Source organism: Haemaphysalis longicornis, unplaced genomic scaffold, assembly GCF_048455015.1.
Source record: "Haemaphysalis longicornis isolate Haplotype H1 unplaced genomic scaffold, Haemaphysalis longicornis Haplotype H1 scaffold_12, whole genome shotgun sequence".
In the NCBI taxonomy this organism is placed as follows: Eukaryota; Metazoa; Arthropoda; class Arachnida; order Ixodida; family Ixodidae; genus Haemaphysalis; species Haemaphysalis longicornis.
In genome coordinates this window covers 57,511,428-57,535,972 of record NW_027526225.1, presented here as the reverse complement: position 1 = coordinate 57,535,972, position 24,545 = coordinate 57,511,428, and the positions used below count along the sequence as shown (strand labels likewise).

The window sequence follows — 24,545 nt, the reverse complement described above, 5'->3', positions numbered from 1 at the left end:
AGTGTGTGCGATTACGCCTTTGCCTGAGGGGTGTGAAGCACGTCTTGTGACGCGTAAATGATGGCAAGCACTGCGCAGAAGGCTTGTTTGCAATGGGGCAGTGGGGTGACTCAATGACAATCGACTTCAACAACAACTTTGGTGCTTTTTTATTTTATTTTTTTTTTGTTAATTGCTTGGCTAGAACAATGTAGTATCTGCGTGGAGGCTTAACCGGGACAATCAATCCATCGGGCCATGCCTGGAAGCATAGGCATTGTGCTCTACACCTGTCAGTTTGGTGCTGCACTACTGATTAAGGCGGACTTCTGGGCAAGTTGGTATTCCATTGCAAGACCGTTCGAAGCGCAAAACATAAACGAGGGACGACGCGTGTCCCTGTGCCCTCTCGTCGTCCCTCGTTTATTATGTTTTGCGCTTCGAACGGTCTTGCAAAGCTGCACTACTGTAATGTGAGACTGTGGGTCATTTTGAGCTTTAAACAGGCTCTGAGGTTGAAAAACGAAATTGTCCTAGTTTACTAGGCAGCGGCAGTTGCTTTTGGGGAGGTTGAAAGTGACAGAAAGCATAAGGGCAGGGGTCATTGCCCTATCAAACTTATTTCTCTACGATTTTTGATGCCATCGGTAAAGTTTGCTGAAAGTGGTCTGATAAAGAACACTTCTGCATGTTCTTGATGAATGCATCCGGCAGCTTTTATGAGTGTATGGTTTATGATGCTTTGCAAGAACGTGTAACGCAGAAAGAGATGGGGAGAATTCTATCTGAATTGTAAATTTTCACGAGAACAAAAAATGCACGCTTCATTGACTTCCTGCCGTAAGTGTGTTTTAAGTGCGAATGCACTTCTTAAGCGACCCTGAATCACGCGTCCACCGCCGTCCGTCCATCCGCACCACATACCCACTTTGGGCGATTGGCCAAGAAGAGTTCCTAATTTCTTTAGCACATACCCACTTAGGGTGATTGGCCAAGAAGAATTCTTTCGCATCACCCGTGCATTCCCACTTCCCCATCGACGACTGCTGCTTCGCCAGGAGCGGAAGTCGGGGCGAGTACTGCGGCGTCTACCTCGTCGGTCACGTCTACGCGAACCTCGTGTCGCACGCCGTGTCCACCTCGCCGGTCAGGGACGAGTCGCCGTACAGTGCCGTCTACACCGACGCGTACTCGGGCGACGGAATCGTGGTCGTCACCCTCTACCTCGCGCCAAACATCTCGCGCGACGACGTCGTCGAATACGTGGACGCGGCGATGGAGAGTGTGGCCAGGCGCGTAAAGCCCTCGGACCCGGTCGTGGTTGTTGGGGACTTTAATGTGGACGTGCGAAAGGGCGGCGAGTGGTTGATGGAATACATGCTCGCCAACCACTCCATGACGTGCCTACCGCTAGAGGCTCCCACCACCATCAACGGCAGCTACATCGACCTGGCCTTTGCGAGGAACTGTCTGATACGCGCGGTCTTGCAACAACTCTTGACCGTACATTTCAGTGGCCACAAGGCGGTCATAATGACCGTCAACTACAACGACAACACCAACAAGTGCTGAATAAAGAATACTGTCGTTTCACTTTACTTGCGTGTGTGTGTGATCTCCTCGAACATACACTTTGATTCACCAAGATTTCCAGAGAACGACTAACGGGGTGTGTGAATCCCCACTTGATCACGCGGGGGTGTTAAATGCAACTAACGGGCGAATGCCAACACAGTTCAACATAACTCCCCCTCATAGCATCACCCGTGCATTCGCACTTCCCCATGCTCCCCTTCGGGGAAATGCGGGTGAATTTTTTTCATGACATGTGTTGTTGTGTGAGCCAATGATTAGTGAGCAGGTTGTGTTTTTGTCCTTCTCGCAGGCTACGAGTGCGGTGAGAAGCTGCTGAAGCAGATGGGCTGGAGCGAGGGCAAGGGCCTGGGGAAGAATGAAGACGGCGTGGCCGACTTCATCAAGGTGAAGAAGAAGATGAACACAAAAGGTGAGCTGGGAAGAAGTGGGGCTAGCTTGGCAGTAGTTAGTTCCTGTGATTACACTTATCAAGCTGCACGTTAGAACATAGATTGGGTTAAAGAGCAGTTACATTGAATCCACATGCTAGTATACCAAACTTTGTTGTAATTGATTAAGCCATAGCACCGTTTTGTGCATAATGGTTTTGTTTCTCTACACCAGGTATATCCTAACGAAGTTCCACTGCAGTTGTGTTTACTTTTAACAAAAGTGGTAGCCACAAGGAATACACGTGGTTTATTTTTCATGGGCTTATTTATTCGCACCCACAAAGTCATTATCATGGGCATCGCATGGAGAGCACGGCAGGCACGATGTGTGATGAGAGTGTAAACGGAGAAGGCTTTAGTTATCACCAACATCAACTTGTAGCGGTTGACGTTGCTGATGCATGCAATTTTAGGAGGAAGGTCACCACTTGAATGTTATAAATAAAGAAGGGATGTTGAGTTGTCGGGCTATGCATGCTTTGTGGATTTCTCCAATGCCAGCTGTGATGATCACTTCACCTTTGTTTATAAATGTGAGTGAATTAAGAACGGGGCTGTTATTGGCGACTCCGTGTTTGTGCTCGCCGCCTAGTGGCCGTCGCGAGAATCGCCCTAATCAGGTCTGGGTGCTGACTTCCCCATAGCGCACCACACTTGTTTATCATCGTAACTGCATAGTTGGCGTTATAGGGCCGAAAGAAGACCCAAAGACGATAAAGCGGATGGGTAAGGAGTTTTGCTGCATCTCCTTTGATGCGTCGGCACGGTGGAGAAGCAGACGATGCGCCTCGCAAGGCGTGGAAACGGAACCTACGCATTGGAAAAAAGTGACGCACGCCATGCTTGTTTGCTCAAAGCTCTTTGCTCAAGACAACTAATACTTTCCAGGTCAGCAGCGACTTGCTTTTTCATTGTAATGGAGCCGCATTGCATGTGCGTGGCGTACTTTCTGTCGGCGCACTTCCCCGCGTGCTCTGCTTGAACATATACCTGCCCTTTTCAGATATTTGTTAGGTGCTATAATTATGTCAAGATACTTGTTTGAAATGAAGCCCTCATTTCAATTAGCTGGGAACATCGGTTTTCAATCCACGCTTGAAGCGGGCCTCAAATGTGCATCTGCGCGGCCGCCCCGTGCGCAGCTCGACGTACTTGATGCTGAAGTCAGTGAATGGCATGACTCCTGCAACTTCAACAGTTCCAAGCAGCGAGCGCACGACATTATCTTATCAGCGCATGCTGTGTCGCCTTTTCGTTTACTCTTATCGCACGTGAGCTTCTAGTTTAGTCGTTTTCCGGGAGTAAGTTGCGCATGTTCCAAACGCCAGCAGTAATCCGCGCGCCTGTTAACCAACTAGTACGAATTTGTACTGATTAATTAGCGAAGGTCGCGGGCACCTTCAAATCAAAATAGTCGAACTTGGGTCTCAAAGCGCAAAATTACGAACTTGCGAGAAAAAAATGTGCCGGAAATTTAACGTGCACCCCGAATGTAGAGCAAAGCCCGGTTGCATAGAATCTGACTTCACCGGCAGCTACCCAACGCCCTAGGCAATTACGCCACGGCACAAGATGTTCGGTTCAATCAATCAATCAATTAATCCTTTATTCGAAGAAACCAAAATAAATAGTGTGCTACAGGGACAGAGACTAAAGGCTAAATCGCCTGTCTAGGACTCTGTCCCTCCGCGGTTCAACAGCGTTGCGTGTACATTTTACGCAAAAGATATAGCAGTTTGAGTAAAGAGCAACAGTACAGAGCAAGTTTGCCAAAAAAAAAATCTAAAGCAACTTGTCTAGTAAAAGAACATCAAGAAAATAACTACATTCACAATATATGCGAGCAAGTTCACAACATAAAATAAAGCAGCTGATACAACGGATACCATAAAAAAAACGCTTACAACTGATCAAATTGTTACAACAATAGTACATGCATTTCACATGACACAGTGTATAACTATACACATGTGTATAATGTTTTGCTAAGCACGGTAACGCCATTCACAAAAATAAAGAAAGCGAGAAAAGCAAACCTAAAAATTTCAGCTAGATCACGTTCATAAGTTTATCCAGCACCTGTAAGCTGCATGCTGTAATCGTTGACAGAACAAGCCACATGTTTTTGGAAACGTTTACAGCAAAGCTAAGTGCTAAGCTGTCCTAAACTGACCTTTTTTTTTTTTTTTTTTTCAGCACTGAGCTGATATGGGCAATGGTTTGCATTTAAATTTGCGTGTTGTTGTGGCTAATGATGTCTTGAACTGGGTTTTGATGCTACGAATCGAAAAGGAAGGTTCATTGATAAAGCTACGGCGAAGCTGTATTAGAGCTCGAACAGCGGCAGTTGAAACTGTACGTCTTTTTTGTAGCAGTTGATGAAAGCCGCAGCAAGGTACTTGCACTTTTCTAAGAGCCTTGGTGCGCGCGAGCACCTCGATTTTTGGCTCCGTAGAGAGGCAGCTAATCTTGAGCGAAATGTGATGCGGTGCCTTGGTCGCCTCCAACGTTTGCACGCACACAGCGATGATCTCAGCGTTTTCAATGCTCCAATCATTGACCCTGATCAAGATAAGGTCGTAGGCTGAAATCATGCGCTCTTCCTCGCCAAAAGAACGCGAATCAACGCTGCCGTATAAGAATCTTAGTACGGCCGCAAGTGAAATTGCAACGGAGGACGTTTTGCGGCGCCACGTTGATTGTTTTGACTAGTGTTGCCAGACTGCGTCGCGGAACTTGGAGTTGCCAACAAGCAGACTCAACTCGTTTCAACACTCCCCCCCTTCCCCTTTCTTTTTCTCTAAGGTGCAGCTGATGTCTGTTTTATGTGAAGCAGAAAAAACACGTCAGAACGTAGACTCCTCTGTGTAGACCCAGAAAAGCGGTGTGTGTGTGCCGCAAATGGTCTGTTAGGTAAACTGGGTAGTCTCAGCTGTGCACGTTTGGCAAGTTGAAGAAAGCTGCTGCACAGTTCATCAAAGACATTCGCTAAGCAGCTTACAATTCTTCGGAACCATGCACTCCTACTGCTATTTGATTGCTCCATTCATCTAGCGGCATGAGGCCATCTTAGCAAATGCGTTCTTCCCCCTGGCAGTCAAAGAATGGAAGAATGCACTAATGGTGCTTGTTTTACCTTGTACTTGCCATCCAATGAGTGCACTCACACCTGGACTGTCATTTCAGGCATGGGCTTCAACGGGGTGGATGACCGGTGGATTGAGCACCAGGAGGGCTTCGACAGTCTGCTGAGTGACCTCAACAATGGCATTCCGGCGGCCAACGAACAGAAGCTGATCAGCGTCGAGAAACGGGCCTTCAAGGTTGGCGGCCGCGTCCAGTAAGTGACACGTGGGCATGTCCTTACGATTGTTGCAGTTATCTTTTCAACTTTTTGTTTTCCTTGCGACAGCAGAAGCGGGAAGGCATGTTTGGGTAAACGAATCGTGTTGTTGGGCTAGTTGGTTTCGCATATTTAAACGTCAAACTGCACGCACGGACAGGATAGGGATAAAGGAGTGGCAGGAAATATGGTCAATAAGAGCTTACTTCTGGGCTAGTTGGTGCCTTACTCCTCGTAAAACACTGCGCTAAATTGAAATTAACGAAGGACGGCGGAACACAAGATGCACTAAGTGTGCATTCGTAAGTGGGCATCTTGTGTTCCGCCGTCCTTCGTTAATTTCAAATTTAGCGCAGTGTTTTACGAGGAGTGACAGGACAAGCACAGTTTTATTGAACTTCATTGAGGTTTATTTCTTCTGCAGTGGGTCCTTTTACGTGTCCTCGACGCATCAAGCTGCATGCTTTATTGAGCTTTTTTTTTTTTCTGCGCTTGCCTTGTCAGTTCGTTTTCTCTGCCCCCCTGTTTGTGTGCGCAGTTTGACGTTAAGCATATTTGGAGCATTGCCATCAAGGAGCAACGGTGTAGGGAACCCATAGACACGGGAGCTTATCTGTACCGCAAAACCTTCATGTTATTTACAGCACATTCGCAAGGGTGAGGTCCGACCTCTTTTCAAAGCTTAAGAGCATTCTTGAGGCAGCACAGGCTGAAGTTGTCAGCTTTTGGTTATGGTTGGTGTCCCATAAAGTGGGTGTATTTTGTGTGTAAACAGGCATCACAGGGGGAGCTTTACTGTAAAGTTCCGGGAGAACGCCCACCCCGAAACATCACCCACCCCCCTTCAATTCAATAATTCAATTTGCTAAAAGACCACAAAGGTCGCCCACCCCCTAAAATCGATGGCTTTGGCACCAGCGAGTGAACAAAATACACGCAATCATCTATTCATGTGTTGATGTGGTCACTAATTTGTCCTTTCCATGTTTCACCCAAAATTTCGCCCATCTCACATTTTTTCTTGATATCTCTGCAGTTTTAGTTCGCATTGCCGCCTTTTTTTTTTTTTTTTTTTTTCCTAGTTTTTCGCCACTGTCCTGGAAGATCGCCCATCCCGTATTTCTCGCTCGTTATCTCTGAAATTTGGGTGGGCGTTCTTTCGGAACCTTACGGTATTGCACATCTTACAGCTACTCCAAGTTCCTCCGGGGAAAAGATCTGAGCCAGAAGAAGCCAGAGGAGCTGGATGCCATCATCGTGGTCAAGCGCAGGCGAAAAGATGTGGTGAGTAGTACCCAGCTGGGCTGTGGGGTGTGCTCATTTTATTGTCTACTGCTGCAGAGGTTGTGGGCACTGAAGGTCACCAACGTACAAAAAAGAAAGATGAATATTCAGGAGCTCTTTTGACCTTGCGAATTTTTTAAAAGCAACTAGGCTTGCATCCTCTTGCTGTATACTTAACCTGGAGGGCTTTTTTTTTCTTCTAATTCTTTTGTAGGCATGTCGTAGAGAATAGATCGAGCGAAGCCGACATCTTAGCAAGTTTGCCTAGCTGTGTAGAGGGACTTTCGCAGTCACCGTGATGCCTTAAGGGGCAGAGTTGTGTGGAGAAGCCAACGTAGAGGAGCTTGCTGTGGGGAGGGCCAGGTTATGCCTGCGTGGTAAGGAACCTGAAAGGAGACTCGCATAGAAATGAGAATGAAAACACTATTACTAGAGTACTCGACACGGAATCCTAGGTGTTTACTATGCCAAGTGGATTAGGATATAGAGGTCCTGCCACTGTCTTGCATAAAAAAACAGGATAGGGATGGTATTTGGAGGCAAAACCAGTTAACGGTGCGTCATGGGTCAGGGTACAAACGGCAGTTTTTTTCTGGGAGCTAGGCATGCGTCATAGACCAGGAAGATAGAGCGTCCCTGTATAGGTATTCGCAAAGGAATGAAACTTGGTGGACCCAGTGAACGACTTCTCGCACACCGAAGTGGGAAAGAAAGTAAACCTGCATTGGCAGGTTGCAGCACTGAGAACATTAAATCTTCAATAAAGCAGGAAAGTCTGGAAAGGGCGAACACTGGTATCGCTGCATCGTACGTCCCTTCCCCACTGAATCTTATGACCACACGGTGGATAGCAAAGTTGCGACTGGCTCAGCTTTCTGAAAGGAACCGTAAGGCAAGGGATGTATCGCACAACTTTTAAGAATTGCTGCTACTGAACAATACCAAACAGACTACCTAACTACCGCAGGTCGTATCCGTAGTTTCAGATTTGAATTCAGTCTTGGTGTGTAGGTGCAGTCTTAAGATATTAAGGGTGGATACAAGAGCTACCATTTTGTGTCACAACCAGTATTTGAGTGTGTGCGCTTTATTTAAGGGACGTACTCTTTTATGCCACGCAAAAAAAAAAGGAACTGAAGACCAACAGATGGGAGAGATGCCAGCTTTTTTTTGTGGGCCTAAGCAAGCATGTTTGTGATCTAATGGAAGTCAAAGGAGCCGTGAACAGTGTGACCTATCACTTGAAACAAAGCATAGCTCAGCCTTGAGTGTCCCTTTCAGCACACTCCCTTGTCTTCAAAGTGCTCGGCGAAGGAAAGCATTGCAGAACAAGTGTCCCCTTGTGATTGAAGACAACTCAGTACCATCGGGGGGTGGTGCATGTCATTGCAGGAAGCCGTGCCGGAAGACACGGAAACTGCCGAAGCAGAGCTCCTGTCTGGTGTTCAGACTCACACCAGCAGCGTCAGCTACCAGGAGTACTTTGCTGAACGCATGAAGGCCTCGAGGCGACGGAGAGGTACGAACGTTTTGCCTTTGTCAGACGGCCTGCGGCACACCCCTGCTCATTTTGCGTAGTGAAAGGAAGTTACTGTCACCGGTTCTTCTTTCGGCACTTTTTTTTTTTTTGCACAGTAAAAGCACACCACCCCGGTTCAAACTAACGAAAGTGAAGAACAAAAACCATACAGTGCCACTGGGGAACAGTAGGTTGTGTCACCCAATGGAATGCTTAAAAGAAATACCGTCAAGGAAGCCCGCTTTTGAAAAACCTTGATGGTGAGAGCCAGCACTTCTTGCTCAGCGACCGAATGTAGTGGAAGGCCTCCTTCCCGTGTAAACTCTAAAACTGAAGCAAAGACGGGTGGCATTCCATCCGGTCATTACTTCCAAGCACTGGCCGCACTGGTGCTCCCTCCAACCCATAGTTTTTCATACTAATATACACTGGAGGGAAATCTGGCACCACTGTCTAGGGGAGCCACGCTTCGGCGAGCGTTCCGTCATGTACCGGGCAGGCAGGCACGTTCCACTTGTCCTTGGCATGGCTCATGAAGAGGCTGAAAAGTTGGCTCTGGCTAGCAATATTACTGTGGAAGGTTCATTAAATTTGTTTGGTTATTATAAGACTGTACGTCCAGAAAGATTAAATTGTCAGTGATTATGTAGAAGCTTCATGCACGATGAACAAGAAAAAGATGTTACCCTTTTTGGTTGATTTTGGGTTCGAGACAAAAAAGAAGCCATATGGCCAGCTAAGCCAAGTAGGCGAGGAACGTCACTAGCGGCAATGGCGCCGCCCACGGCGGCCCGCGACTGCAGCGACAGATTTACCTCTAGTATATATTAGTATGAAACTCTATGGTCCGACCCCTCCTCATGGTCACTGGGAACGACAGGTTCCACACTTCTAGCACCAGAAGTGACGCCATCTGTCAGCACACCCTGAACTCGTGTCCACATCTACATAGTCCTCAAGGAAACCTCTGCTTGTACCCGATTTACATTGCTTTCTTCGTTTTTCTCTCCTTTCCGGAGGTGACGCAGCTGTCGGTAAGGTGGCAAGTAGTTGGAATTATTCATGGCAGAGGCCACTGATGTTCGAATCAATAGCTTTTTTTATAAACAAACTTCTATAGAGCTCGACAGGACCAAACTGTATCTGTCGAATTATCCATAAACTCGAATTATACAAGTTCGAATTAAAGGGACACTAAAGGGTAGAAACAAGTTGGCCTGTATCGATGTATTACGGTGCCAAGACTCTAAATAGACCATTCTCGCGACTAGCAGTGGTTTAATAAAGCAGAAAATGCCGGAAACTTGAAAGCGGGTGTCGACGCCCCATACGCTTTTGGGTACAGCGGTTTGTGTACTCACAAGAGTTGTGAACGGCAAGAGCTCATTGGGGAAGCATCTATAAATGTCTTCCTTAAATGAACAGGTCCTAAGTGGCGTGAAATAAATCTAAGTCAAAGCTTTACACGAGCTCATCGTATTTAAAAAAACACAGACTACAGCTTTTACACATTGCGAGGCTTCAAAGTCGGCCATCATGCTTTCAGTTTAGTTTTGGAAAAGACGTGCTCTACATTGGCACGCAATTAGGGAAGCCAGTAATCGACGATGGGGAACACCCAAGCTTCTTCAAGCATTACCGTATTTACTCGCATAATCCTCGCACTTTTTTGTCGGAAAAGTCAATGCAAAGTTAGGGGTGCGAGAATTATGCGGGGGAAAAAAAAAAATCTGGTGCACAGTGTTGCCAATTTGTCTTGTGCCAGTCCCGCTAAATGTAGCGGTCGTTTTTTGTATAGGTGAGCTCAGTGTTGCCAACAGCAGCTATTTCTTTTTATTTTATTATTTACGGTCTCCCGTCGATCAGCGATCATGAAATTGCCGCCTTTGCTTTCTGGCGCACGCCCTATCTCGTCGTTATATGAGCGTGCGCCCTACTCCAGTAACGCACGTTGAAGTCGGTGAGTCAGTGACGCCGAAGTGCCTGCCTCCGGCACGGTTGCCGTGTTCGATCGCGTGCTCTTTCGCTTTCAATTTGAAAGCGGCAGTGTAGCTGACGTTCTTCCCCATGGCGAAGCGGCACCAAGCACAAAACAAAGAGATCAAAAAGTTCTCGAAATGGCAGCGAGCTATCCACCACTGACGCGAGTGACTCACTGGCTGCTGCCGCTCAACGGCGGGACCACGACGGCGACACGACGACACGACAGCGGGCTGCGCGAACACCGTCTAGTTGTGCGCACGCGAAACATGCGCGAAACCGGATCAAGGACAGTGTGAGTAGCGTGTTAGGGCGCCTGTTAGGGAGTAGCCATGCAGGTTGTTAGGGCGCCTGGATGGCCTTGGATACACAGCGCTCTCCGCCGAACGGAGAGGCGGCGGGGGAGGGCGCGCGTTGGAGAGCGCTTGCACCATGCGGGTTTCGCGAGCAGGCAACTTTCGCCGCTGCAAAGTTGGGGGTGCGAGGATTATGCGAGGAACCAAAAAAATCCAAGTTTTGGTGGCTCACATTAGGGGTGCGAGGATTACGCGAGTGCGAGGATTACGCGAGTGCGAGGATTACGCGAGTAAATACGGTAACGCCAGCAGGAGGCGGCAGAAGGAACAGATGTTTCAAGTAATCCGCCTGAGCTTCTAATCTTCCATTCTCCGCACACGGATGTTGCTGTGGGTAAAGTGTGCCCATGCCCAGTTTAAACCTTATCGCCCATGAAAAGTAAATTGATAACCACCTCGTGCTCCTCCATTTGCCGCAAGCCACTGTTGATAATCTGTAAGCGTCGAATAGCTGTACACTTGGGCCCAGGGAAGCCAGGCAGGACTACTCAGTTGTAATGTTCGCAGGCCAAAATAGCGGTCTATTCAAAGAGCGTACAAAAAGACATCTTCAATGTCAGCTTATCGAGTGCTGAAAGCGAAGAGCACAGACGCAACTGACGGCATTTCACTGACCCACTGTTTATCGCGCCGGGAAGGCGCCAGTGCTTGGGAGCTCACTTGAGAGGCGTCGGGCAAAGCTCACGGGGCATACCCATTTCACGTATCGCCTCAGCGGTTGATGTGGTGTTGTTGCCATGAGCATTACTGATGTGTCGAAAAGCATTTCTCATTCCGTCAAGGACAAGTAAAATACCAAGCCAGCTCCCTCGGCCAGAGAATCGTTGTCGGCGTCAGCCATGGCTTGGAGACGTATAAGCTAGCGTTGTCAACTTGGGTGCGCCTACACTGCACCGGTGCCTCGCTTCTACTTTGTGGTGCAATGGGTACGTCCCAAAAAGATGAAAAGGAAATTGGCGAGAGAAATGCCATTATTTCTCAGCAAATAGCGCATCGTTTCTCATTGAACAAAAAGCCAAGAGTGCTGCAAAAAGTATGATCTTTCAGTCAAAACAAAATTTCATTCAGCCTTTAGTGTCCCTCTAATGAGCTTCCACTGTAATACCTCCAACGCTCCAGCATACTAATTTGTGCAACACCTGTGCTCATTACAAGAGGAGAAGCTTTCTTTTTTCATGTAAATTGTACAACAGGTGCGAATCTTGTGTTTTGGTTTAAATAACTGATCAAGTGTTCCTATCAGGGTTTTATGGGTTGCAGCCACAACTAGTCTGAGAGGGGAGCCGTAGTGGGCATGCCAGTTTTGACAGCCACTCGTGGTTCTTAAGCACGTGGTAACAGTTTGATACATCAGCGTTCATATTTTTGCGTTTTTTCTCTTGTGCTTTTTTTTTTTTTTTTTGTGTGTGCACGTGTGTGTAAACTTTCATTAAAATTCGGCCACCATGTGAGTGGATTAAACCTCTGACACCACATTAGCAAAATACACTCTATATTTATGAGAAATTTTATTGGCAGTGACTGTTTTGTCTGTTGGAAGCTAATAAACAACTCAGGTTGTGTGCAGCAGCTATCGCAAGTTTAACAGTGGTGTCTGACAAGGAATTCATTCACCCTGGTAAAACATTTGCTGCTTTTTTTTTTTTTTTTTTAACACTGTGGGGAAGTTGTTTTATGTCAGTACTTAAATACCTCGAGTAAATCTTGTAAACACAGCTTTTAGAACCTGGATGTAGAAATATGGGCACTGAATGCGCATGTCATGAGGAGCCCTTAGAAGAAACCCTGAACCTTGTGGGCTAACGTATGGGATAGCAGACGACCCCGGCAAGCTTCGCTAGAGAACGCTACGCGCCGTACACTAGCCCTGCGGAATCCGAAGACTCACGCATGGGTTCGGCTACTCACATGCGGTAGACAGGCTCCGGCAATCCAAAGTGAGGCTTTATTGCCTGGCAGATACAGGGCATATACCAGACAACACGGCTATCGCTCGCGGGGAGACAGTGGCTCCTGTCGCCCGCTCAAGCCGCGGGACTCAGACCTCGATATCCGTCGTCACGACCGCGGGAGCAGGGGAGGCATCCCGTGCGACCGATCAGAGCAGAATCTCTCGGCAGAGTCCCCGCGAAACATTCGCGCATCCCGCAGGTCGACTCGGGGGGGAGAGGACAGTGAGGGAGAAGGCGACGACCGGTCCTCCTTCCCCCTCGCTCTCCGCGCGCGTTCGCGGCGAGCCGGTTCGGCATGTCGCGCGGGGTCATGAAGAGGACATGACCTACGTGACGCGCCAGCTACCCTAAATGGCAGCTACCAGCTCGCGAAAACATGTGCAGGCGAGGCGTAGGGAAACAAGGGTCCCCACAACCTTGAGATTTGACTGCCAATTTTATTATAGTGGGAAGTAAACTCGGGTGAATTTAATGCATCAGTTTCATGCAGCATTAGGTTTTGCAAAATTAAACCCTACAAAGCATCAGTGAGTGCCTCAATCCCTTTTCTTCCCCCACACCTCTCCTTCATGCATCCTTTGTGCTTGCGTGCTACGGGGCCCTTCTGAATGAATAGTGAACGGAGTTTGTAACCAAGCTAATTCACTGATCTCGTTCAGCGTGTACAGTGTAGTTGAGCGTGCTTTTCTTTTTACTCTTTTCAGGCCTTGGTGAGGACGGAAATGAGGCACGCTGTGAAGAGGAGGGAAAAGACACGGAGTATGCTGACAGCGAAAGCGGCGACGTTAAATCGGAGAAAAAGCACAAAAAGCACAGTAAACGTCTCCGCACAGCGAATGAAGGTGCCTTTGAGGAATACCACGAGGGCACCGGTGTGGATCATTCACAGACAAACGGTACTGAGCTTATGGAGGACTGTCCAGAGGAGGATGTGCCACGCCGGGCGAAGAAGTCGAAGCACAAGCCAAGCCAAGGCTCAGGTGACCACGACCAGTTTGAAGCTAGCAGCAAAGACAGAAGCGTGGCGGCGAGAGGGTTGGAGCAGAGCTTAACTCCTGCAGAAAACTGCTGCTCGGTGGAAGATGTGCCTCAACGAACAAAAAAGAAGTCAAAACACAAGCCAAGCCAATCCATAAGTGACGGCACACCAGAGGCCAGCAGTGAACAAGCAGGAGAGGGGGTGGTGGTTGCTGAAGCCTCCGATCAGACATTAATTACTCCTGGGGAGGACCACGCAGAGGAAGTTGTAGTTAGACGGCAAAAAAAGAACAAGCCGAAGAACAAGTCAAGCCAAGACCCGGTCGGTGTGGACCATATAGAGGCCGCGGAAGATGAACCGGAACACGAGAATTGGGTAAATGGGTCCTTTTCCGAAACTGTTGCGTTGGCTGTGGATTCCTGCGCAGAGAAGCGGGCTCGCAAAAAGTCAAAACACAAGCCGGCTTCCGAAGCAGAAGTACCGGACATCGCGCAAGAAGATGATCCGGAAATAGGGCACACAGCTGCAGAGGGTGACCAACCAGCATTAGATGGTGAGTTGTCCAGGCAGGTCAAGAAGAAGTCAAAGCAGAAGCCAAGCCAAGACGCAGTCGGGCCAGGCAGGCCAGACGTTAGCCATTCAGCCATTGAGGAAGGCACGCCACGGAAAACGAAGGTGAAACAAGAGGCAGTTCGAAATGTTGTCGGTGAAGAAGTTGATGCAAATGAAACTGCTTTGGATCTTTGTTTGCTGGAACGTGCACCCAGCAGTAAGAGGCAGAAGGAAAAGGCAACAGCTGAAGCTGAAGTTCATGCAGTTGGAATGGAAGAAGCACAACCCGAACCTGAAGTGAAAGTCAAGAAAGAACCTAAGCCAACGCGAAAAATAAAAGTGGAACCAACTGAAGAGATGGAAGAAGCGCAAATTGAACCCGAAGTAAGAGTCAAGAAAGAATCTAAACCAACGCGAAAAATAAAAGTGGAACCAACTGAAAAGATGGAAGAAGCGCAAATTGAGCCTGACGTAAAAGTCAAACAAGAATCTAAACCAACGCGAAAAATAAAAGTGGAACCAACTGAAGAGACGGAAGAAGTACAAATCGAGCCTGACGTAAAAGTCAAGAAAGGATCTAAATCTACGCGAAAAATAAAAGTGGAACCAACTGAAGAAGGACCGAGACAAGAAAAATCAGTTGCAGTGGCGAGGAAAAAATCGGAGCAGAAGAAGACAAAAGCCGTGAAGGCTAGTGAGCCTGCGGACGACAATCCTGAGGTTTGCATCCCCGAGGCATCGCATCCTTCGAGCTTGCCGGGAAACTGCAAAAGGTATGCACGACATGCTGCTCTGCCTTTGGGGTTCCGTGGCGTTATCGCAGCCATGAAATTGCAGTCAAAGTACCCCTGAAATTTTAATGGCCTAATTATTTCAGAATCAGATGGTGGGCAGATGCAGTGGAAGGGTACAAAGACTGTGCACTCTAGGGCTTGCTTGTGCTTAACTATGGTTAGGAATGCCCTCTGTACCATTACAGAGTCTTGTAAACAGCGCGAGCAGCTTTCATAAATCTTCGATAAAGAAAAAAGTGCTGACACTATCAGAGGTTAACGGGTTTATGTCTTGTTTCGGCAGCATTTTCCTGATGTTTGTAAATGTGCACCATGACAAGGCAATTTGTGTCCCTGCAGGGTTCGCACAGGTCCTTGAAAACCTTGAAAACCCTTGAATTTAGAAGTGTCAATTACAAGGCCTGGAAAGTCCTGGAATTTTTAAATGGTCCTTGAATGCCCTTGATTTTTCCGGAGAGAATCCATGGCCCTGCTTTTCAACAAGACTTTAAAGTGTTTACCATGGATTTTAGGTGTTAACAAATGTAAAGAAACATTGTAACAATCAAGTTTCAGTGTATTGCGTGAAATTGCAAGTTTGGTGGATTTTCATTATTACAAGGCAACATTAAAGGGGCACTGACACAAAAATTTTGCATCTTGTTTTTTTTTTGTTGCGATAAGTAGCTAGTGACCTACTTATAACCTGTAGAAACCTCATTTGCTTCAGCGTGCGACAGTTGTTTAATTAGAGGCATTTTCAATGCGGCCAGTCACAGTTTCGGTTTCAGCGAGTGCCGCGAAACGATTGATTTTGTGGATTTTGTGTGCACAAAGCTGACCACGTGACCGTCGGAGGGATATCACAGAGCAGAGCCGCCGTAGCACTGTCGAATCCGCATCGACGGCAGTTTCTGTGAATGCCCCCACGTACTGATCTCGTGAGGCGCTTAATTCAAAAGCGACCGTGGATGTGACGCAGGCGCTGCGAGTGCAAATGCTACCGCGGCTAAAGAACGACGCGCGACGCTCGAGACAGTGGGTGGCAAGACGCGCGCTGGGAGCAGCCGGCCGGTCTGCCTACAGGTCCGCCTACAGATGTGTTTGGCTTAACACTGCGGTGGATATTCGAGTGCCGCTCTCGTAAGCGGTGCAGATGACAAGTTTTAATGCAACCCGCCATCGCATCATCAACTCCTTTCTCATGTAAGCCACCATGGTCTGGACTTGGGGACAATTTCGTGCAGCGGTAACAAGCTATCACTCGAGCTACCTGCGCCGGCCTGGGCCACTTCGCGGCCGTGGCCGCCGCCTGCACAGCGATTGTGCGGCTAGCTCAGTGGGCTTTCCGTGCCTCTGGCGCGTTTTCGCATCCAATGGTAATGAACAGTAATAGAAACAGAGTGCCTGGAATCGCTGTAGAACTTTGGTCGCGGCCAGCTGCCCGATGAGCTGACGAAATCACGGCGCCTCCGCCGCCAACGATCGGGTCGTTCGTTCTCGAGAGCAGAAGCTCTGCCCTCCGGCCCTCCGATTGGAGCGGTGAGCCGGGCGAGCCGGCGAAAAACGCCGGCAGTGTGGAAGTGGCAAACACAAACTCGTGACGTGTTTGGACGTTGTTTATTTACACAATACGCCTCGAGCGCGGCCTGTAGAGGCGCCACTGAAATCCCCCTAGCGGCCCGTTTCGAAAGCAGCCGCGGGAGTCCGCGCCCCATTCCCCAGTGCTGCCGCTGCTTTTGCGGCACGTTCACGACTGAGCTTTACCATTTGCGGGCGCTTGAAATCCATGTTTATGTGGAGCAGTCACTCTGTTCGCAAATAGGGTGTGTTTACGAGAGTGTAAATGTTTCTGATGCGATCTTAGTGGGGTATATTCGGTCTGTATAAGCGCCAGGTGTGTGTCACAGGCCAGCGTCGTGGAACCAGCGTATGATGGAGCCGATTGTAGTTACACTGACCTGAATTTACTAGCCGTGTCTCCGTAACCACCGGTTCCTCACATGTTCATGCTACAGCTATACACTACGATTTAAATCGGTTTTGTGCGCTTACAAATCAGCGGAGCACTCATACCTGACAGCACACCAGTTACGTTTGCCAATATTATACCTCATATATTGATCACCACCATTTACAAGCCAGTCTGTGTTAATTTTGGGAATATTCAACAAACGTACGATGGACAATGCATAATTATACTCGGGGATCAGCACACAACAGAGTCGTCTTGTCGTGAGGTGAGCGCCCGCAAACACTCATCTGCTACATATATCCTCTGCGAGCAGCGCGGAGACGGGCTTAGAATATAATCCGCGTCCGCGACTAAATGCTTCTTTGAAATATCGTCATATAGCACAGGGAGCCTGCAGAATAAATCAGAAACTGAAATCAGAGGGCCTTATCACATACTACACTCTTCCGACGACACCTTTCATCGTTTGTTGAACAGCCTACCCTGTGACTTCCAGAAATGCGTCCGCCGTACGATCAGCTCTTCGTTGAAGTAGAAAAATAAAAGGAAAGTGAACGAGAGATTTGTGTGTGGATTACTAAAACGTTCATTGCTTGATTCCGCTCCGCATTTGTACACAGCGTCCCCCTCCCCATCCCCCCCCCCCCCCAATGTATCGTGCAATAGCAGCGCATTTCGCGTATAGTTGGTCTAGTGAACCCTACCTGGCTTATGTTTCGACGAACGTCTTTAGCATGTCAGAAGTTGCACTGTTTTTTTTTCATTTCCGTTAGAGCTATTATGTTTCTTAATTCCACACTTGCACAGCATTTATTTTTCCGCGGTTTTAATGACGCACAGGCTTGGAATATACTTAACATTTTTGCATGGTTTATATTCTTATAAAAGGCATAAGTTAGTATGCGGCATTGGGTAATCACATCCCCGAAACATATTTTTCTGCGACGTATATATTCTAAACGAAGCCGCATTCGTTGTCCACGCTGCAAAATGAAGCCAACCTCTCATTGTGCCAGTATCAGGTCTAAACGAAGCGATAGTATAATTCGATTGTGCCTGATGTTTTGGAGATGCCATGGGTGATATCTTGCTGCCGTCGCCGACGCCCGGAAGAGCGGCGACGAAGCGCGCAGAACCGCGTCTCCGGGTAGCTCTTGCAGGCGATCGCGTACTCTACGAAGACGCAACTGCTTTTTAAGTGACCTAAACGTACTCTTCGCCAATAGACGTCTCCATAACAAGTTTTTTTGGGGGCGCGGAAAGGCGAAAAGAAGCGAAACAGAACCAAAACACTGCACGAGCCCCTATCAGCCACACATTGCAAATCCCGTCAACGCCGCGGAGAAGCGGTGGCAGGCGGCGCAGCGATCGCGAAGCTCGACGCATATATCCTCGGGATGTCGATTGCACGTGGTCCTCTGCTGGCTGCTCGGTTGCGTTTCGCACACTTTAAAATTGATTTTAAATATGTTCTAGGCTGTATTCACCGCTGATATTTTGCAGATGATGTATATGTGTTCCCACCAATCTATCTCAAAAGTTATCTCGCCTTCAAAATTTTGTGTCAGTGCCCCTTTAAGAGCAGGCACTTGTCAATCCAATCCATATCACGATACAATCCAGTGAAAGCCAGCTTCTGTTCTCTATTTTGCATCTTCCATCTAGTCTGTGCCTCATACTCTCCATCTAAGTTTGCTTTTACATGCAAATGCTGGACGTGCACATAGTTCATCCTGCCTTGAAGCAACTCCTGCTCGAGTTAATTCCAGCTGATGCTCTTGCTGACAAAGCAGGAGATGCAGGCAACATGAACTAAGTTTTGGAATCAAACAGCCTCAGAAAAACACAAAGAAAACAGAAAAACCTGTAAATACCAGCCATGAAATAAAAAGAAATAAAGCTGGGGGAGCATTTACGAACACGTTAGCACCTATCTAAATGTGCACTAATGTGCTTAGGTATTGTGCAACAAAAAACTTTTGCATTGTGTTGGAAAGGTTATAAATAATCCCAGATAAAACATTAGATGGGAACTTTGAAAATCTGTTTTCTGGTCCTTGAAAGTCCTTGAAAACACTTGAATTTTTGCTTTTGAAGCCTGTACGAACCCTGCCCTGTAAAAAAAAATAAAAAAAAAACTGTGTGGTAGCAGCAGGCATTTGAGGACTCCCTTGCTTCGTTATAAAAAATTAACAGAAGTTGGACTTACACGTACACTGCCTGTTGATATGTCACTGCAGTAACCTTTGGCCTGGCAAAGCTTAGAGGCAAACTGTGCTCAAATTTCATCTCTAGCAAATTTACTTTGAACATAGGGTACGTTCTACCAAACTAACTGCGACATGACTGGTAGACCCAAGAAACATTTAGCTAGAATTGTTAGTTAGAAACATTTAAAGTGGCTCCGTAGCATACGGCGCTGCGCCTGCCAGCAGATCAAGAAAACAGCCAAGAAGCGGAAGTGACATTTTGGCCATGCTTGTTCCTCCGTACAGCCAGGGGAACCGGTCAAGAGAGAGAGAGAAAACGTTTATTCCTAGCATTTATGTTGTTTCCGGAGTGTCTCGAGCTGCGCTGGGCGTGCTCCTGCTAGGGCTGCTGCGAGTGAAAGTGGTTGCGTGCAGATTTGCTCCGGCGGGCCAGCCAGCCGCTCACTCGTTGGCTGCAACGTCACTTCAGCGTGGTCATAACGGCTGCGCTCGTCCCAATTTTGTTTTCAAAATCGACGATGTTTGATGGTCATTTGCGCTGTGCAATCATGTATTGGAGCTGTCACATTTTGTATCTTGCAGTCTTTTTAGTTGGGCATACTGTATGGAAATGAGGTTTCCAAGAGGTCGGAATTTTGAGTGCAGTTGGTCTTTAACAACAAACAAAATACAACCAATCTCGGCGAAACTAGTTCTGTGCAAGCTAATTCTTTCCTATGGCTTAATTCCTGTGAACATTGCGGTTGTTTTAACTCTCGGCTTTTGAAAGATGCTTACTCGGAAGCGCTGTCGGAATGGCCCCCTCCAGAATGTGTTGGATGTCTTCAAGAATGTGGAAGTATGACAGTACCATAGAGAGGCAGTGAGTCTTGGCGCGTTGCTCTCGCGCACGTCGTGTGCAGAAATCAGCAGGGATTCTTCCCAATCCTTCGCAAAGTCAACACATTTTACGAAGCATTGCGCTATTATTTATTTATTTATTTATTCATTCATTCATCGCTTGATTCCACCATCATGCATTCATTGTGCACTTTGCCTTCTCCCTCACCCCTTGTAGTGCCCAGAAGAGGTCGAGACCCGTCTCGGAGTGCCAGCCAGAAGACGGTGAACCCTCGAACAAGAAACGCGGCACAGCTGATTCTGCGACGCCCTCACGCCGGATTAGAACACGATCTTCTTCCTTGGCACTGTGAGTAAATTAATATCCTTCGAGCAAAACGGCATTCCTGCAGATGTCGCAGATCCGCATCTAAGGGCTGCTTCTTTGTTTCGCAATTTTTGTTTTGAACCCGCCACAGTGGCTAAGGCGTTGTGCAGCTGAGCCCAAGGACGCGGGTTCGATTCCCGGCCGAGGCGCCCGCTTTTCTGGTGGAGGCGGGAAGCGAGAACGCCCGTGGGTTGAAATATCGGTGCACGTTAAAGATCCCCAGGTGGTCAAAATTAGTCCGGAGGCCTCCACTACGGCACGCCTGATAGCCGTGGTGTGGCTTCGTCATGTTTAAACCCGATGATTAGCTTTTCGTTTTGAAGTGGCTTGGTTGAAGGAGCGCTGTGGTGTGGAGCCAGCTAGTTAGTTTCCTGCATTGAACTGTTGTCACTGTAGCATACATATTTTTATAGTTTTTGTACGGTTTGAAATGACTGACTGTTGTATTGCACGCTTTCATACAGTTGCTCCCTTTTTCTGTTTTTTTATTGTACAACTGGTTTATAATGCCGCTCTCATCTTTCGTATTCCTGGTCTAGAATAGCCTCTTAAATGTTGTTCTTTACTTTAAAAACATAGGCTGTACCACCCCCCTCTACAATGACCTCTGAGCCATGAGCGTAAATGAATTAAATAAATAAAAACAAATAAATGAAATATGTGGAAGAGGGAGAAAAGTGGCTTGTGAGGACTCCAGCCTCTTCTCAAATCTAGGCTTGTTAGTATTGCTAATTTGTCAGTTATTTTCGTTACATTGATCATTTCGTTTTTGAGTGAATCGATAGGGTTCATCAATTTCATGGCAAGCATTGTGCATGGAGGCTTACTCAACCGTAGATTTGCTTTGTTTTGTTTTTGTTGTTGCTGTTTGCTTGTTTTCTTTCTTTCTTTCTTGTCCTCTGTGAGTGGGGGGTATTTTTGTAGTCAGGGTATACCACCCCTGCCTTCGAAAAAATATGTAGTTGAGATGTTGTTTCTTCACTTTATCTTACTAGCAGCAGTGTAATCGTGCTTCTTCTTCTCAAGTTAGTTTTACTAAATGAACCTATGTATTTATTTTGATTGCAGCATTAAAGTAAGCTAGCTCGTTTCGTGAAGTAACCAAAGCTTGCAAGTGCATGCTTTTAGTTGGGTAAGTGTGACGGCAAAGCTTCAATGAACTCCAGGTACTTTAAGAAAAAATTGCTTACAATGAAACGAAAGCGAGTGAATGTGGCTTTTCTTATTGAAAATTTGCATGAAATTTAAGTATTGCGTCTGTTTTACGGATGCATTTTTCTGTGGAAAGGCGAATGGACGACATCAGCACTTGTGTTTACTGCATTGGATAACATCCACTGGTTGGTGTGGTCTATCGTGGCGTATTTAGTACAGACTGAACAGTGGTTGTGCCACTGCTTCAAGCTCAATATAATATGTGGTCAGGAAAATATTTGCATAGTGTCCACTGGTGTTAGAGCGGCAAGTTGAAATAACGTTGAAATGAAACGTTTCTCACTTTCATTTTGATAGAGGCCCTGGGGTTCTTGTTTTAGAATGCTTCTCTTGTTTCCCTGATCATAGCCTTTTATTGCAATGCAATATGAGACTGAGGCATCATGAGCAGTGTCTTGGGTTCCTAAATTGCAGGACGGTGAACAAAGTGGGATTAAAAAATTATTCATTGAAGCATTAAATTCGTGGTTGTTTTTTTTTTTTTTTTTTTTTTTTTTTTTTTTTTTTTTGAGAAGGCAATGGGCAAAAGCAGAGCCTTCATGATTTTGTGTATGTCAATTTTAAATCTTGCTTGGGGAAGATTTCGAAGTTGTTATGCTGGTGTTGTGTAGAGTCTAGGTTTAGAGGACTTGTGTGAAGCTAACAGTTTTTGAAATACCTCTGCAGTTCTGTTAATTAACAAAACCTGGAAATGACTTAGCAGGAAATCGTGTTGTTGTGCACCACACTGTGAAAAGCACAATTGTGCCTTTTGTTTACAGCTCAAACGACGAAGGGGACAGCTGCATACCAGACACAAAGCCAACTGCCAAGAAGCCTGTTAAGAAAACGGGGGAGAAGTCAAGTAAACCTCCAGAGGCCTCCAAAAGTGCATCGTCTTCAAAGAAGCCTCACAACGTCACACTGTAAGTGCTTGGCACACTACAGTAGAATCTCAATGGTACGAATTTCGTGGGATCGCGAAAAATATTTGTATCATGCAAAATTCGTATGAACCAACACAGACCAAAAAATTAAACCCTAAAAAAAGTTTCCGTTTATTTTTTTTCCTACTTTCGCGTGAAGAAATTCGCGATGTTTTTCTGCTTTTTTAAACCTCCATGTCACCCAGAAGTCCTTTCTGGAGCGCGTAAAACTTGGCACTCGTCTCCTCACTACACGTCACAACCGTCAAGGGGTGAACCGCATGGCACATTTTTGCATGCGATTCGGGTGCATCGGTATTGGATGTGCAGTTTTTTTCACACCCGTGTCGACGATTCCGTGCCCACTGCAGCTTCTGACTCGGTCAGAAAATGACAACGCGATGCGCACGGCTGTGGGAGGAGCCTGACGACTTGTGCCAATGGAGAGGTGCGCGCCTCGTGGCAGCAGTTCTGAAGTGCTCGAGACAGCCGGCTGGCCCCGCCGGAGATGTTTAGGCTTAGCACTCCGGCAAATATTTCACGGGCACTTTCGCTAGTGGCGCGATGATGTTTTATCGTACCATTTTCGCCCACTATATTAGCTCCTTTACAGCACAAGAAACTTTGTGTGTGCCTTGAGCAGCATTTTAAAGAGCAGCGGTCATTCGAGCGCCCCACATCGCTTCGCAGCCGAAGCCATGTTGCCGCCGCCAGCCACGCTGCGCAGCGTGCGGGTGGTTCCTCGGTGCCGTCAGCGCGCCTGTGGCGTGTGCTGCGCGTTTCCGCGTGCAGAAAACGGCAGTCCGGCCGTTCTTGGAAAAACAGTGGCAAAGAGGACAGCGAGAGCCCGTCCGTCGCCGTTGCTTGCACGCTCGGCAGTCTGGCGCCTCGCCGGCTCGTTCGCATCATCCGCCAGGCCGTGCAGGTCTGTTCATAACAACTGAAATTTCACCCATTGCAAACTATGCAATTTCGCCAGGACTTCTCCAAAATCCTTATCAGAAATTCGTGTTATTCAGAATCGTATCATCGAGATTCCACTGTTCTAGTATGCAGGTAGCGAGGACTTTTACGTTTGGCGGTAGTCGACTGCAGATTTGATTTTTTAGGACTTCGTTAAACAGCGTCTGCAAGGAAGTAATGGTGGTCCCCTTTTTCATAAAGTGATTTCACGAATGTTTTTGCCCGACACTGCACGCCTCATTGCGTCAAGCACCAGGCACGTTTCAGCCATCGAGGGCGGCCCATCGTGGCTGCTGGCGCGGTCGGAGACAGACAGGAGGAGGAATGGTTTGGTTTTAGAGGAAGGATGAAATCAAATGGACTGGGGATATTATTGAACCCATCTGGGGTTCAATTCGACCCATTAGACCCAGTCCGGAGGTTAAGAATAGGACAGGGTAGAAAAATATAAGGAGACTTAAGGAAAGGATAGGGGAGAAGTGAGGGTGTTGCCACTTAGGTTGGGACCACAGCGCAGGAACACACTTCACACGGCTCAGTCTGGCATCGGGTTGCGTCCGGGAGGTGGAGCTTGACAGGAGCGGTGGAGCGTGGAGGCGAGGCTGCGGTGCGAAGTGCTGTCCACGGTGCTCCCGAACCTTGGGAGTTTGCTGGGTGAACATTTCAAAAATAGGCGGGTACTGGCGAGTGGGAGTTAAACGCTTGACGGCGCGACGCTGCAGAGCACCCATCGCAGAATCGATACCCACGGCCGTGACCTGTGGCCGGCGAGATCGCGAATCACTGCAGCCGCGGGAGGGAGAACGCAAAACTTGCCAGACCCCATGATGTCCGCAGTCAGACCCCTTGGTGACAGACAGGGAGCGAAAGAGAATGACAACAAGCGTCCCGTATTAAAAAAAGAAGAAGAAGAAGAAGAAGAAGAAGCCTGGGGAGGGGCAAAGCATGCAATGTGCGCCAGTGTTTCCCGGAGCAAAATCGCTGCTAATGGGTAGTGAGAGACGGAAGACGATTTTGCTTCTTATATGCAATCAGCAGTGGTGTAGCTAATCCCAGTCAGTGTGCATAATGTATTCCTTGGGTTCGTCTCCCTCGTCCTAATGCTCCCGGTGTTGATGGGGCTCCTGCGCTTCCAAGTCGTAGATCGTGCTGAGTTTAGGCAGAGATATGCAGCTTTGCTGTAAGACTCGTGTCTTTGAAGCACGAAGCATTCTAGTGCGAGGCGTTGGAAAACAAGTGTCCCGGTTGGTTGGTTGATTGGTTGATTGATTGATTGATTGATTGATTGATTGATTGATTGATTGATTATGGGGCGTAACGCGCCGA

The 24,545-nt window shown here is 47.5% G+C and overlaps 1 protein-coding gene across 1 annotated transcript in view; it reads left to right on the top strand.

The window, feature by feature from the left end:
- The window catches only part of LOC144162702 (uncharacterized), a 41,243-nt gene that overhangs the window by 2,755 nt on the left and 13,943 nt on the right, over positions 1–24,545 (top strand). The window contains exons 2-8 of the mRNA XM_077693342.1: positions 1,865–1,984; positions 5,193–5,346; positions 6,540–6,633; positions 8,026–8,152; positions 13,145–14,744; positions 19,987–20,118; positions 22,113–22,256. Of these exons, the coding sequence (XP_077549468.1) occupies positions 1,865–1,984; positions 5,193–5,346; positions 6,540–6,633; positions 8,026–8,152; positions 13,145–14,744; positions 19,987–20,118; positions 22,113–22,256 (2,371 nt within the window). The remainder of the gene's footprint in view (positions 1–1,864; positions 1,985–5,192; positions 5,347–6,539; positions 6,634–8,025; positions 8,153–13,144; positions 14,745–19,986; positions 20,119–22,112; positions 22,257–24,545) is intronic.